The sequence below is a fragment of the Castor canadensis genome, chromosome 3 (genome assembly GCF_047511655.1).
Source record: "Castor canadensis chromosome 3, mCasCan1.hap1v2, whole genome shotgun sequence".
NCBI classification, from domain to species: Eukaryota; Metazoa; Chordata; class Mammalia; order Rodentia; family Castoridae; genus Castor; species Castor canadensis.
The window spans coordinates 141,443,991-141,459,595 of NC_133388.1; the positions used below are offsets into that span (position 1 = coordinate 141,443,991).

Genomic DNA, 15,605 nt, shown 5'->3' on the forward strand with positions numbered 1-15,605 from the left:
CTTGGAAGGTTAATTTTATAGTTTGAGTCAATTTCCTAATTTGCTCATGCAGGGATGAGAGCGCAAACAAAGACTACATTTATAATAACTACTGTAACTGTGTGTAGGAGGGGGTGAGAGGGAGAGAAAGAGAGAGAGAGAGAGAGGGAGAAAGAGAGAGAGAGAGAGAAAAAACAATATAAATATGAGAATATAACTTGTAGGAAAAGGTAAGAATCAGGTTTATACCTGTGCAAATAGCAAATACTACAATTAACTGCCACTTTCTTTTTGTTGTGAAACAAGCTGAGTATATTTAGAACTTTCTGTATTTAAATTGAAGAAAGGATATCCATTTCAAAAAATTCATAAATGCAAAGTACGTTTATGTAGAAAATATAACAAAGTGAAAAAATAAAAGTTATATCAATACCCACAATAAGTGTTAGTTCCATTACACAATTTTATATGTATATATACATATATATCATATAGAAACATCTGCTTACATATACTTTGCTTATATAGATTTATATAATCACATAGTAAAATTTTATGTATTTGCATATTTTAAAGTCACACTTTTTATCCTACTTTTGCTTAATATTTGATTTTTTTTATTTCTAAGTTAAAATACTTTTTAGAGATAAGATTTTTAATTACTTATGATAGGATCTGTTTAAAAATCCTATGACAAAGTCAACAAGTTAAATAAAGTTTTTAAACTGTTCATGGTGTAGGTCCTGAGAGAAAGAAAATAGTGGCTCTTGATCCACAAGAGCAAGTACCTAAAGATCTCCTATGTCATATGTTGATGGGTTTACAAACGAACAGTGGTTATCTGTGGGAATAAATGGCCTGAGCCTTGAGAATTGCAATGCTGAGAGTCAATGAATCTGGGTCATTAAAAATCAATTAACAAAATCCTGGAAGTTCAATGTTGTCCACAAGGATCTGGATCAAGAGCAGGCCAGCACCATGTAATTGATGTATAAAACCACCTATCTACAGCTTCCATGTATGGCAACAAGCTGAGAGGATAGCTCAGTGGCAGAGCACTTGCCCAGCATGTGCAACACACTGACTTATATCTCCAGCACTGTAAAAGTAAAAGAAGCAATAACAGGAAAGACTAATCAAAGTTCGTGCTTGTCACATTTAGGAACATGTTGGAATATTACCACTTTGAACTACATAAACCCCAGAGTTTCAAAATCATTCAGGAAAGAGGACTTCCACCAGAGGGAAATGGTTGGTCTACAGAATCATCACAAATGGGAGCTTGAGATCATTTTAATGTGAAAAAAGATACATGATGGTATTCCCCCTAGAGTTAGTGAATAGTTCAAAAACTTAGTTTCAAACACTCTCACTGGTACCTTTTAATAAATGTTTTGCTAAATTCTGGTAAAGAAAATAGTATCTGTTGATCTGTATTTTATCACTATATTTATAAGTGTTTCTGTGAAGAAACAAAGTAGCTAAGCAGGGTGACTTATTTCAGAAATCATGGAGAGTGGGTCTCTGAGCAGAGGTGACATTAAAGATAAAATGAGAGGATAAAAAGAAGTCAGATAAAGAGGAGATGTAAGACTATTACAAGAAGCAACTATATCATCAAATCCCTGCAATGGTAAACGGCTGAATAGCAGTGTGGAGAAAGCACAAATGAGATGCAGCTTAACTGATTGGCAGGACCTGGATCTACAAAGCTCGGGACTTTGATTTACTTTAGATGCAAGTGAATGTCATTAAGTTTTGAGAGAGGGGTTGAAATGATCATACTCGTGTGAGATTCTAGGTAGGAGAGGCTGTTCAAGTAGAACAGAGGAAAATGATGGCAGAGGCTAAGACGGTGGCAATGGATATCAGGAAATAGGAAATAAGCAAATATACTTGGAGAGAAATTCTAGAGGACTCACTGATGCATTCTATGTGGGACAGAAGAAAACCTAAGGGAGCAGGGATTATTCCTGGATTTTGTTTTGAGTTAATTCATGGCACCATTCAATGAGGAAGAAAAGATGTGCAAGGCAGAACAGTCCATTTTAGACATGAAAATGGTGCTTCCTAGTGTGGTATGCTAAGAAGGGTATAATGTCACTCTGATGTTCTTATCAAATAATGCATACATTCATATTCAATGTGAAAAAATATAACAAACAGAAACTGAAGGATATGCCACAAAATAACTGGCAAGGGTTTGCAATAAGTTAAAAGTCATGAAAGAATTATCCTAGACTGGAGAAAAACACAGAAATATGGCAAAATCTGCAGTAAAAGATCCTGGAATTGAACCTAGAGAAGAAGGTATTTAAATATGGTCTATAAATTAGTTAATAGCATTGTACCAATATAAATTTGATTTTAATCACTTGCTGTGGTTATATAACATATAAACCTTATATGTTATATAACATATAAATGTAAACATTTATATAACCACTGGTGGCTTACACCTGTAATCCTAGCTACCTGGGAGGCTGAGATCAGGAAAATCACTGTTTGAGGCTAACCTGGGCACATAGTTCAGAGACCCCCATCTCAAACAATGGCTGGGTACAGCAAAACACACCAGTCATCTCAAACTATGCAGAAAGGTGGGATTAAGAGGAATGCAGTTTCAGACCAGCCTGGGCAAAAAAAAAGTTTGCAAAACCCCATTTAAATGGAAAAAGAAACTAGACATGGTGGTGTATACCTATCATCCCAGCCACAGAGAAAAACATAAATGAGAAGATCTTGGTCCAAACCACCCAAGGAAAAAGTGAATTTTCTGTGTGTCCTTATCATTGCCCTATTGTAAGGGAGAAGAGTATGCTCCACAAGACTAGCAATGATATTTAATATTCTGCTCTGAGCTAAGAAATCAGAAATTTGAAAGGGCTCTTTTCCCCAATATACACATATAATATATTTGTCTCTATTCTCTGCATATTTCTCTTTATTTTTCATCCACAGTCACTTAAGCACATTGATCACCTTGCATCGTAAGCATCACAATAGACTACTTTACCTTTTATGAGATTATTATACCTAACCAATATTCCACTTCTTGCCAGTGAAGTGCAGACATTCAAAGCATTGCTTTGACAGTGAAACACCAAGTAACTTCACCTTAATTTTTTATTTTCTTATGTGTAAATGAAAATAGTTACAATACAGAACTCATAGGTGGATGGTAGAAAACAGATATCAAAATTTTTTAGCCATGTTGCAGTAATTATTTCTTCACTAATTGTCAACATGATAATTATGACAAAGTTACCAGCAGGTAGCCTTAACAAAAAGGGACAAATAGACCATAAGATTGCGGTGTACATTTACTTTGTAAGCCTAAACTGCATTGTCTTCTCACCTCAGCTCCATAACTCATCTCTTTAAAAGCATCTGAAGGTAGCTCAATTCCTTTCTTCTGTGAAAGAAGTTAAAACACATTACTTACACTCATATCATGAACCGACTTCTATAATGAAATTCATATCATTTCCTTGTAATTTTTGTCTCCATATCAGACAGCAACTCTTCTGTAAGAGAAATAGAATCTTATTGCCAGAGCCTAAAATGTTCCAAACACATAGTAAGTGTTCAATAGATTTTTAAAAATAAACAAAGCAGTGAATAAAAGAAGGAATAATTTATATACTACCCCTTGCTCTCTAGGGGCCAAGTGATAAGTGCCTAATTAAGCACAATAAAGTTAACTTTTACTAAAATTGTAGAGAAAACTTTATGAAAAGCAGTAATGTGTACACAATCACAAGAATGAACTTTCTCAGAATTTTTATAATTCTATATGCAATTCTAGCAAATGAAAATGAATCAATGGCAGGCTTCTTTTTGAAAAAACTTATGTAATCTGAAAATAATTTTTAAAAAGCCACCACATCCTTCTCAGTTAAGTTGCAAACATATAGGAGTTTTTATATTTAAATGATGGTGAGACTAGCTCCATTTTTAAATTTTTCACTCTTGTTAGAGGACTGTAATCCTAATTACTTAGGAAGGAGGGATCAGAAGGATCTCAGGTCAAAGCCAGCCCAGGCAAATAGTTCCCAAGACCCTATCAAGAAAAAAACATCACAAGGTGTAAGACCTGAGTTCAAACCCCAGTGCCGCCAAAAAAAAAAGTACATTCTCAACATTTAAAAGGAATATCACAAGGCTGAGGATGTAGCTCAGTGCCAGTGCTAGCCTAGCATGTGTGAGGTCTTAGGTTCCATTCCCAGCACGACACTCATGTGACAAAATAAAATTAAATTAAAAGGCATGTCTTCAAATTCAGTGTGGTCCTTCATGTAATCTCAACTTTGGAAACTAATAAAGATGGTAGAAGAGCCAGTTATTTGAGCTTCTTTGTGTTAGTCTCAACATTTCTTTAAAACTAATTTCCACTGACCCCAACATTTGCACTTTTTCAGTGTTTTTCTTTACCTACTAAAATAAGGGAAAAAATGATGCTGACAGTGCCATAATCAACCACGAGGGGGCGAACATGCATTCATGCACAATGGAGGCAAAATTAACTAAACTAGCTGGGGAAAAAATGTGAATGTAAAAAGCTTCTGCACAACAAAAGAAATAGTCTCTAAACTGAAAAGACCACCCACAGAGTGGGAGAAAATATTTGCTAGTTATACATCAGACAAGGGACTGATAATCAGAATATACAGAGAACTTAAGAAACTAAACTCCACTAAAATCAATGAACCAATTAAGAAATGGACAACTGAGGATGTGGGGAAAAAAGAACCCTAATCCACTGCTGGTGGGAATGCAAGCTGGTGCAACCACTCTGGAAAAAAATTTGGAGACTTCTTAAAAATCTAAACGTAGACCTGCCATATGATCTAGCAATCCCACTCCTGGGGATATACCCAAAGGAATGCAACAGTGGTTACTCCAGAGTCACCTGCACACCCATGTTTATTGCAGCACTATTCACAATAGACAAGTTATAGAAACAACCAAGATGCCCTACTGATGAATGAATCAAGAAAATGTGGTACTTGTACACAAAGGAATTTTACTCAGCCATGAAGAAAAATGAAATCTTATCATTGCAGGTAAATGGATGGAACTGGAGAACATCATTCTGAGCAAGGTCAGCCAAGCTCAGAAGACCAAAAATCGTATGTTCTCCCTCATATGCGGACTTTAGATCTAGGGCAAATACAGCAATATGGTTGGACTTGGATCACAAGACAAGGGGAGAGCACATACGAGAGATACAGGAATAGATAGAAAACCCAAAACATGAAAGCATTTGATGTCCCACTCCAGGGGAACTAATAAAGAAACCTTAAAACGACAGGTTATCACAAGCAGGGGATCAGGAACCAACGTAAAGGTCAGTTAGAGATGAGTCAACATGGGTTGTAACACATGGATACACGAAACCAATAGTGGGAATCTCTCTGTATAGCTGTCCTTAACTAGTAAAAACGCTTTGTTTTCCTTATTATGCTTATGTCTTTTCTTCAACAAAATCAGTGATAAGGGCAGAAGGAACAGGACCTGCCTGGAACTGAGGGGGGATGTGGATGTGGCCGTGGGGGGCGGGGGCAGGGTAGAGAAATGACCCAAACAATGTATGCACATGTGAATAAATGAACAATACATAAATAAATAAATAAAATGTAAATGGAGTAGGACATTAAGCTGGTATTAGAAAGAAAGTAATATCAGTGTGGCTCTTCAAATATGAGATGTTTACTTAGCTTTCACTTTTGAATACACCTAAAAGTTGCAAATGTTATAAAGTCATGTAAATATCTGATTAGAAATAAGTACAGTGCTTGAAAACACTGCAAGCTCTGTTAGACTTATCTCTATTATGACTACCTTAAAATCTAAACGTAGATTTTTTAATCGTACGTATTTAGGGGGTACAGTGTGATATGTCAGTATTTGTCTCAATGTATAATGATCAGACAGGGCTAATTGATATATCTATCACTAAGAGAAGTTTTATAAAATACATTTCTGAAAGACTTTATCAAAAGTGCATTTCTTGCCAGGAGTGGTGATCCAAGCATTTGGGAGGCTGAGGCAGGAAGATCATACGTTTGATAACAGCCTGAACTATAGAGTGAGAACTTGTCTCAAAAAAAACACAAAAAAAAACATTCATTATCTAATAAGATTCCATTAAGTTAAGAGTAAAGAAATCACAGACAGGATTTCATCGGAAAGAATAATGAGAAATTCTGGTATATAGCGTGTATAGAACCCAAGTACATATAGGGATTCCAACTATTAGCTTTTTGATTTCTTACAGTTTGGTGTCAGAAAGTTAAGATAAAATGAAAGACAAGTGGTCACAATCTAAGTCCTCACCTCTCAGCTTCCCCAGGCCATACTCTCCAGTCCATGTTAGAAACACTGTGCTATATTCCCCTGAACTCCCTTGGCCACCACTTTATTGGTCATGCATGCAGATGACAGACTTGGCGAAATGGAACTCTATGCCAATTCAGGACCTGTGCCAAACAACTAAACAGGACTGGTGAAAACCCAGAAACCTTAATTGGTTCCATTTAAATTCATAAGTTAACCCAAAATGATCTCTTAGTAGAAAACTTAGTTCTAATCCATTTTCTTCCCTCTGTCACAGGCATGTACTTCAGAACTTTTCTGTGCTCACACCTCCCATACTTTCTTCTCTTTCCAAATTCTCAGCTGCTTCTTATTTCACTGGGAATGCAGATGGGATCAGAACAAAATCTCCTAGCACTAAATATACCAATTCCACCAAGCTATATAGGTCTACCTGGTACCACATATTTTGCTTTCCTTCCTTCTTTGGGGGAAGAAATGGTTGTCATCTGAACTAAAGCCAAAATCTCTGTTCAGCAGTAGATCCTTCCCTTCTTGCCTACTCAAGGACTTCTCTCTACAGTGACTATACTTCCCTACATCAATTATTTACTCTTCATTGAATGTTTTCAATATATGCAAAATGTCTATCATAAAGACAAAAATCCTTTTCTGTTTCCATATCCCATTTCAACTGCTGCTCCATTGCTTTGCTCCTTTTCATAGCAAAATTACTCAAAAAAGATACGCTCTAATATTTCCACTTCCCTTCCTCCCATTAACTTTGTTTTGGCCTCTCCACTGTACAGAAACTGTTCTCATCAAGATTTTTAATTGTTTCTGCTAAATTCTTTACTATCAGTCCTCCTCTTACTGAATCTACCAGGAGTGTAGTTGCTCCAATCAGTCTTTATTCCTTTTCTTTTGGCTTCTGGGACAATTCTCCCTCTCCCCAGTCACTTTTTCATGTACTTTTGTTTGATCCTCTAGATATTGGAGTTTCCCACCACTCGACCTTCCAGCCTACATTTACTTCTATGGTGATTTCAGCTGGTCTAGAAGTTTTTAATACCATGATTTTCAAACCCTAGTCCCACCAGAAATAAAAAATCTTAGTGTGACTCATAATTTTTTGTTTTTATCTAGCGTCAAGACATCTCTCCCCTGAATTTCATACCAGCATATCTGGTTGTCTACTTCTTGTCTCCTCTAAGAGTCCATCAGGATCACAAATTTAGCAAGTCCAAAACCAAATGCCTAATTTATCCAAAACTCATGCCTAAAATTCCCTAAATGATCTTTCATATACCTACATCTCTTACCTCATCCTTGATCATTTCACTACAGACAGACTAACCCTCCACTTTCTGAAATATATAAAGTGTATGCCCACCCCTTTGCATATGCTGAACTTGCAATGTACCCACATGCCTTGTTCTCATATGTCTTTCAAATCTCTGCCCAGATGTCCCCTGATTACTTTATATAACTACTCTATCTGCACCATTACTTTGTTCCTTCATGGTCCTGTCCACCAACTGACATACCATCTTTACAAGTCATCTCTTGCTCTAGAATATCAGACATATGAAGAAGAGACTTATTTGTTCAGTCCAGTAGCCAGAAAAGCAGCACTACTTACATAGTACTCCATAAATATCTGCTGAATGAATGAATGAATGTCAGCTTGTCTAATGCATGACCAAAATGGTTCAATGAAACATGTACTTAATCAAGATTTATTTTTAATCACCTAAATGAGATTTAAGGAATTAAATATTCCTTTCTATTGATAAAGAAATGAAGAATGAGATAGTTTTTAAAACATATTATTTAATAATCTACTCTATTAGGAAAATTTTCATCAAAGTGTACTTTACTACAGAGGGAAATTTTGATGATTTTATCATATTCTTAAGAAGACTGGGTAAAAAACAAAGAGTATTATTTTATCTCATGACTTGATAATGATTTTTTAAAAATAGGTTTATTTGAGAATTACCTACACCATCCTACTGAATGGATCTGATGCCATTTCTAAGCATTTCATATAAGCAAATATATATTTCACAATTAAATTAAGAGTTCCAACATAGTAGCTGTATTATGTATGTCTGGTGTTACATGACATCTGCTTCCCGGTGAAAACAAGGTGATTTCTTAGTAATATCTAAAGAAACAGTTTTTTTCCATTTATAGTCACTTCCCTTTTCATTTCTGCTATATCTGCTGGTATTCTTTAATACTTATTACCAATCTTAATAAAAATGATAGTTTTCTTATACCCTGTATCAGAACTTTTATGTTAATATAGAAAGTTCTTAGTCTAATTACTTGAATATAACTGTTTCTATTACTATCCTTGCTATCTATAAATTACATTATATACCTTTTACATCATATTCTTTTTTACCTCATTACAAGACTAGATGCTTTACCACAAAAAGCTAAGAGTTCTATAAAGCATGACTAATAACCCTAACAACCACCACACACATAAAAAAGCACTATTATTATAGATATCTTCCTTCTGTCCTTCCTCTTAAATCAAACTTATATAAAACAGTATTGCTTGTCATGTACTAAGTGCTCAATACTTTTTTGTAGACCAAGTTCTCAGTTTTGGGCAAACCCCTGTGGAGTGAGAGAACAGGAAACCTGGCTGTCAATGGGGTGACAGATGCTGGGGCCAAATCACCCTGACAACTCCTCTCAATAATAAATCTGAGAAGCTAATCTCTGCTAAATTGTTAATGGCTGCTAATGAGATACTCACTTCCCCTTTTTGATAGCATATTTACATATAAATGAGGCCCTTCTGGAAGGATTCCCTTAAACCCAAAGGAGTGGCTCTAAATGCTGACAGGGCTTCTGGCTCTAGTTTCACATTGTCCCTTGCTGAGATTCATACCAGTAGGCTGTTTGAACTGTCATTTGAGAACATCAGAAAGGAAGCATTGCATACCTCAAAGTCAAGAGTCAAGATCGGAAGTTTGTTTGTTTATATTGTTTTAAATTATGCAACGAAAAGTACTAAAGAGAAAAAAATTATTTTCCACTCTACTCATTAAATTATCTGGCATATTGGTGAGTATTAAGTTCAAAAGAAGACAGTTCTAACCCTAAATGCCGATGTAAAATACTTTCCATTTGTATTTCCTTTTCTTTCCAGTGTCCCTATGCCTCATCATGCTACAGTATGTGAAAGTTAAATCCTGCCGTTTTATGTCTAATTTTTTCTTTTCCCCAGCACCATCAACACACTGATTCCCCTACCAAAACCAAAAGTATCTGGCAAAAATACTTTGAGAGAAGAGTCTATCTATCGTGAGTCCAGTGACTTTCAGACAATGGACACTATACCAAGGACAACAGAAAACACGCTCTGGGTGTCCAAGTCACCACACTTAGATGCCCACTGCCTCAGAAAAAATGAAGAAAAAATCTAAACATTTTTCACTCTTTGAGAAAACGTATGCAGTGACCATTGTTCTCCTCATGTTAAGATAGAGACAAAAGTCAGGCTGTGTGTGTAAGAATTCAAGGTCAAGATTGTTCAGCTACAAAATCTCTAGCCTCCAGATTCATGTCAGTCTCCTGGTTCCTTTTACCTTCTAATCCTTCACCTCAATATGAATTGCTAAGGCTGAGCATTTTCTCTTTTCCAAAGTATCTACACCTTTAGAGATGGAAGACTACCCAAAAGGGCAAGAATTTTTTTTTTATAGATCTGGGATTTGTTCAGAGCTTTGCATTTGCAAAGCAGGCACTCTACTACTTGAACCATGCCTTCAGTCTATTTTACTGGTTATTTTGGAGACAGAATCTAGGGAAGTATTTGCCCAGGCTGGCCTCAGACCACAATCCTCCAGGATTTGAGGTGTGAGCTACCAGTGCCCAGAACAAGAGTAATATTTGTTGATTGTGAGTACCTGTTAAAGATTGTACCAGGGTAATTTCACATCATTTAATCATTGTATCTTCATGACAATCCTATATTTTAATCTTTTTATTCATTTACTTTTGCCATGGACCCCTTAACAATCTAGAGCAGCTTATGTAATTCATAGAAAAACAATGCATGCAAGTACATAAAATATAGCATATAGAATTGCAAAGAAAATTACAAAGTAATCAAAGTATTTAAGAAATAAATTCATGTCATTTCTATGTATGGACATTTAAACTCACCAAATAAGATATAAAAGTGGTTCTATTAACTAATTAACTAAAACATTTAAAAAGTGTGACATTAAAGGAATGTCACACTTAATAATTCTGATGGTGCCATACCCATACACTGGAATTAAACAATTGAGTAAATAACTTATGAGTGGTAGGAGCCATGTTTCTCACTATTGGAGCTATAATTTATAGATAAGCAAATGGAGGAGGCTAGAAAGATCTTTGTGATAATGGATTAAAGTTGGAGGCATCCATATGCATTCATATTTAATTTATAGATATTTAGATACAGATGATTCCATGTAGAAATATTTGTAGATGCCTGTATGGACATTGCTTTCTTCAATGAAAAGATCTAAACAAAACAGCACCCTATCAGCAATGAACACATATGGAGCCCAGATCTTGCCTGTAGTATCATTCTCTATTAAATGACACAAGGACTCCTTGAAGAAATGGCTAATTATAGTTCTGGGCAAGAAATACACATGGAATATCCTGCAATACCAGTGATTTTTTTTTGTGCACATGCACAAACACTCAGCAGTTAAACACACACACACACACACACACACACACACATCAAGGAGTACAGTTAGCAACTCAAAAGAATTCCTCATGGCCAAAACTGGAATAATTTTAACAACAAAATATTAAATTATTAAAGTATAAAATGAATATCCATGAGTCTATACTGATATAAATAAGTAAATGAATAAATAGGTGAGAACAGGCAAACCTGTTATGCACAGAAATTCCAAATACTTTATGCACACACTTTATCGTCAAAGAAATTGAACACAACTCTCTACTCCTTAGATTTAGGCTTTACATAGTGACTTGCTTCCAACATGTACAGTAAGGATAGGCAGTAACTTTACAATGAGAAACCTGGCAAACACTGGTTAACATCAACAGTCATAAAATCACATTGATGGTATATAATCTTATTATAATGTGATGAAAAGAGCACTTTACCTCTGTGGTCATCTTCTCAATAACCCATAACCCCAGTCATATCACAGGAAAAACATGAGACAAATTGCAATATTGTAGCATCCTACAAAATACTTGACTGCTACTCCTCAAACTGTCAATGTCATGATAGGGGAGAGAGAGAGAGAAAGAGAGAGAGCAAGAGAGAGAGGGAGGGAGGGGGAGGAAGGGAGAGAGAGAGGGAAAGGGAGAGAGTGAGGGAGAGAGAGAGAGGGAGAGAGAGAGAGAGAGAGAGAGAGAGAGAGAGAGAGAGAGAGAAAAGGGAAAAAAAAAAAACTCTGAAAACTGCCATAGCCAAAAGGAACCTAAAGGGACATGACAAATGTAGGTGGTATTCTGGATAGGAGCATGGAACAGAACTGGAGGTACTAGGTAAAAACCTGAGAAATCTGAATTAAGTATAGTGATAATGTACCAATAGTAGTTCATTAATTGTAACAAAGTTACCATAATAATATAAGATATTAATGAAAAGGAAATTGGTTACATGATATATGGGGATTCTCTGTATATTTCCTCAATTTTTCCACACATCAAAACCATTCTGAAAATACAGTTTATTAAATAAAAATTTGAAAAGTAGTGATTATCTGACCATAACATCAGAGTAGTGATATTTTGAGAGTTCTAAAAACTGCAGTAGGGAATTATCTATGACTTATAATGGTGACAAAGTCACAGTTACACTTAATCTTATTATGGTTGTTGGCTACATTTATATTTAAAGATTATGTACAATTCTAATTTACAGAGATTAGAGAAACTAGAGATGTAATTTTCCCCATCCATATTTTGCAGTCTCAAATTATATTCATATATTCCTTTGCTACAGGTTAGGAATCCCCCACTCTAAGACAATATTAATGTCTTAATTTTATTAAAATGAATAAGTTCTCCCAACTTTCAAACAGCGTACATTCTAAGGCCTGAGTTTTGTTGGATCTGTGTTACTACCTTTTAGTTTCGGGAATGATAAACAGAAGAAAGAGAAAATTTCATTAAATAAAGGTTCTTTCCTGACCTCATGCAGTTCTACTCTGTAGATTGCTGGACAAATTCTCAGGGTAAAGCTGTCCTGGACCTAGAGATGGATGATTCCAAGACCAAGACAAAGTTAAATGAAGAAACTCCACCCCCACAGGGTCAATGAAAATCCCTGCTTGGAAATGATTCAATAGGGGAAGAAACCCTGGCTCAGCTGCAAAGAGAACAAATCTTAAGGCTTTTTCCCCATGAAACATTCAACTCTCAGACTGTTGATGTAGTCAGTAATTTGGGAAAAAAGTTGAAGTGGGCGGGAGTAGAGAGAATAAGGGAACAACCTTGTTAATATAGCTGGTGTCAATTTAAAGTGAGAAGGAAGGGGATTACATGCATATATGCTTATTTCATTGCTAAGGAAAATTCTGGTAAGTCCTTTGGGAAAGAAAGTTTCTGCTATCTGTAAATGTGAATTCTGCCTCTTGGTTTCTAAATGTTATAGCTTTCATCAGAGAAGTCTGCCCAGATAGGTGGGTGGGTTGCTGTGGAGAAGAGAGAGAGGGGGGTGTTAGAGATAACATCTGTCCACTAGTGTGCCACTAAACAGCAACAAAAACCGGGGTGACCCTTCTCTGTTTTCTAGGGTACTTTCTCTGACAGTCCCCGGGCCCTATGGGACATTCCCATTTTGTTACGTAGCCAAGGGCTAGAGGTCCCAGCTTTCATAATTGTGAGTGGTGTGTGTGTGTGTGTGTGTGTGTGTGTGTGTGTTTATGTGTGTGTGAAGTGTGCTGAGAGGGTTCGAAGAACTGATTGCCAATTTAAAATATTTTCGGATGTTTATCTCAAACAGCAATCCTAGCTCTCAAATTCAGCAAAATGAACAATACTGATAAAGAAGATGAAGAGGGTGGGAAACCCACACAGTCAAATGGAGCTGTCCAAGCAGCCAGAGTGACAGGGGAGCACTTGGAGGAAGAACACTCTGCAGAGAAAGTCTCTCTGACTCTTCTCTTTGGGTTCACAACCCAGCGATGCTGCTTCTATTCAAGCATTAATAGGAAATAAACCTACAGCCCCGAGGGGCAGCGTTGGTCAGGAGCAGTTTGCAGGTGCCCTTGCTGGCGGCCGGGAGAGGTGGCGCTCCCCCCGCGGCTCGCGCGGAATGCGGTGATCCGGCGGGGGATGACTTCATGCGGCCGGAGCTCGGCGGCGGGAGCGGCAGCTGCAGCTGGCAGGTGGGGCCGGGGCCCGCGCGATCCGACCACGCACACGGCCCGGCGGGCGCGGCGGGGCTGCAGCGGGGGCAGCGGGCGCCCGGGACGCGCCGGGACTCGATCCGGGCAAGGTAAGCAGCCTGGCTTTTCTTAGCGTTGACCAGCCACTCAGCGCGGTGCTTTTCCGCTTGGGTAATAATGGGGTTTCAGTGCTGTGGGAAGAAGGGGGATAACCATGCTGCATTCTGCACTGGGAAAAGGAGCAACAGCTGGGATTGAAATGTTGATCAGCCAAGTGCTGCGGATTGGAGGAACATTGTTACTGGGCGAACAAAGGCGGCTTTCAGCTCTGTACTCTTCAAGATGATAACCGTTCCAATGCCAGATTTGCTTAGCCACTGAAGAGGATTCACAATGTAAAATAATTTGAGTGCCTCTTTTACCTTTCTACCTTCATGTTCGTTTGATTTCCTGGGTTTGGAGCAGCAGGTCATTGGCAGCAGCCTAGGGAAATAATCAGAAATGTTGGCACTCTTTATCTCTTCTTGGGCCCTCTCTCTGCCTATTACCAGGCAGGGTCAGCCCTGATCTCAATGTCACAACACCTGCTTCAATACTGAGCCTTTAGAGTCTCTAGGTGGGGGAGAAACTTACCTCCTGAAGTTCAGCCTGGTTTGTGCAGCTCTTGGCATCACTTCTCTGTTCATTTACCATCCTCTCTGTCAATCATTTCATTAATCTTTTTCTGAGATTCTGTGCCCATTCACAGGCCAACTCTTGTCAGTTCTTATCTTCCCATCAGTGCCATGTTTGACTTTGTCAAGGACCCAGAAAGGACAATGCCTCATATAGGGTTTCCTATGGGGTATTATCTCTATGTACCATTTTCTGTGTCCTCCCTCCACTCCAAATGCTTAGAAAGAAGTGTACTGCCTAATACCAAAATGGTTTTCCATAACTCCATTTCTTGTAGTCACTCTGGTTGGGTACCAGAGGCTTGAGAGGACAAACAGAATATACTGGGGTGTGGGGGCTGTTCCCTAGGCATAGACCTAAGTGAAAGTGAAAATGTGAATGCTAGTCTATCCAGTATTTTCTTGAAACATTTTTAGTCCAGCTGGATTGTGAGACAAGAAGCTGTTCGAGTTTAAGGGCAAATCTTTCCCCTAAATCAAGTAGTGTATTTGCCCTAGGATTCCTTGGTAACCTCAAAGAATTTTCAAAGAGCCTTTACCCATTGGCACTCAGAAAGCCAAGGGAGCTACCCAATCTCCTCACGTTTCTCTCCCCATTTGCAGGTTCCTCCCACTTGTACTAGAATTTCTTCTCAAGACCCCTGGGTACTGGGCTCAAGCCCTTATTCTTATTCCACTTAGGGATGCACATTTGAGTAATATGCTGTGGAATGGTTAAGATGGCTGTTATGGGAGTTGCAAATGTGCCACTTCACCAACAGAGAACAGTTGCAATAAGCCAGATTGTGGAGTGTCTGTGTGCCAATATTCTACTTAAAAGGAGATATGTTATCTTTAAACTTGAAATTAGAGAGTCAGTCTGACTCAACAGCCATGTAGTTTTATTTTAGTAAATTAAAATAGATCAATGAAAAAGAGGGGCAGAGTTTATAGCTAAAATTGTACCTCTATTTGTGTTGCTTTTTCAATATCGCTTTTTAGACAAAGACTGGCTCTGAAAGTCGTGCTAATTCTATTATGCGTTACTATTGCTTTTTTAATTATAAATTCTCTTCCAATGAAATACTTTTAAGAAAAATTTGAATTTGTTTCTTTGTCTCCACCTTCAGTATATGGGCTTCGGGAGCATAGGGTGCCTACTACAAAGTGGTCCTCTCCAGGAGCTGTTCCCTGGGATCTTAAAGAACTCAGGGCTATTTTTTGTTTGTTTGTTGTTGTCATTACGCATTGAGTA

At 37.5% G+C, this 15,605-nt stretch overlaps 1 protein-coding gene across 10 annotated transcripts in view; it reads left to right on the forward strand.

Moving 5' to 3' along the window:
• Positions 1–13,242: 13,242 nt before the first annotated feature.
• The window catches only part of Pkia (cAMP-dependent protein kinase inhibitor alpha), a 77,709-nt gene continuing 75,346 nt past the window's right edge, over positions 13,243–15,605 (forward strand). For 3 of the 10 annotated variants that reach the window (XM_074068743.1, XM_020182285.2, XM_074068745.1), the window contains exon 1: positions 13,669–13,807. Coding sequence is in view for 1 of the 10 variants with exons in the window: in XM_074068749.1 (XP_073924850.1) it covers positions 13,653–13,807 (155 nt within the window). In the remaining 9 variants the exon portion in view is untranslated. Of the gene's footprint in view, positions 13,808–15,605 lie in introns of all 10 variants that reach the window. The other 7 variants (XM_074068749.1, XR_012446348.1, XM_074068747.1 and 4 more) reach the window with 7 other exon arrangements.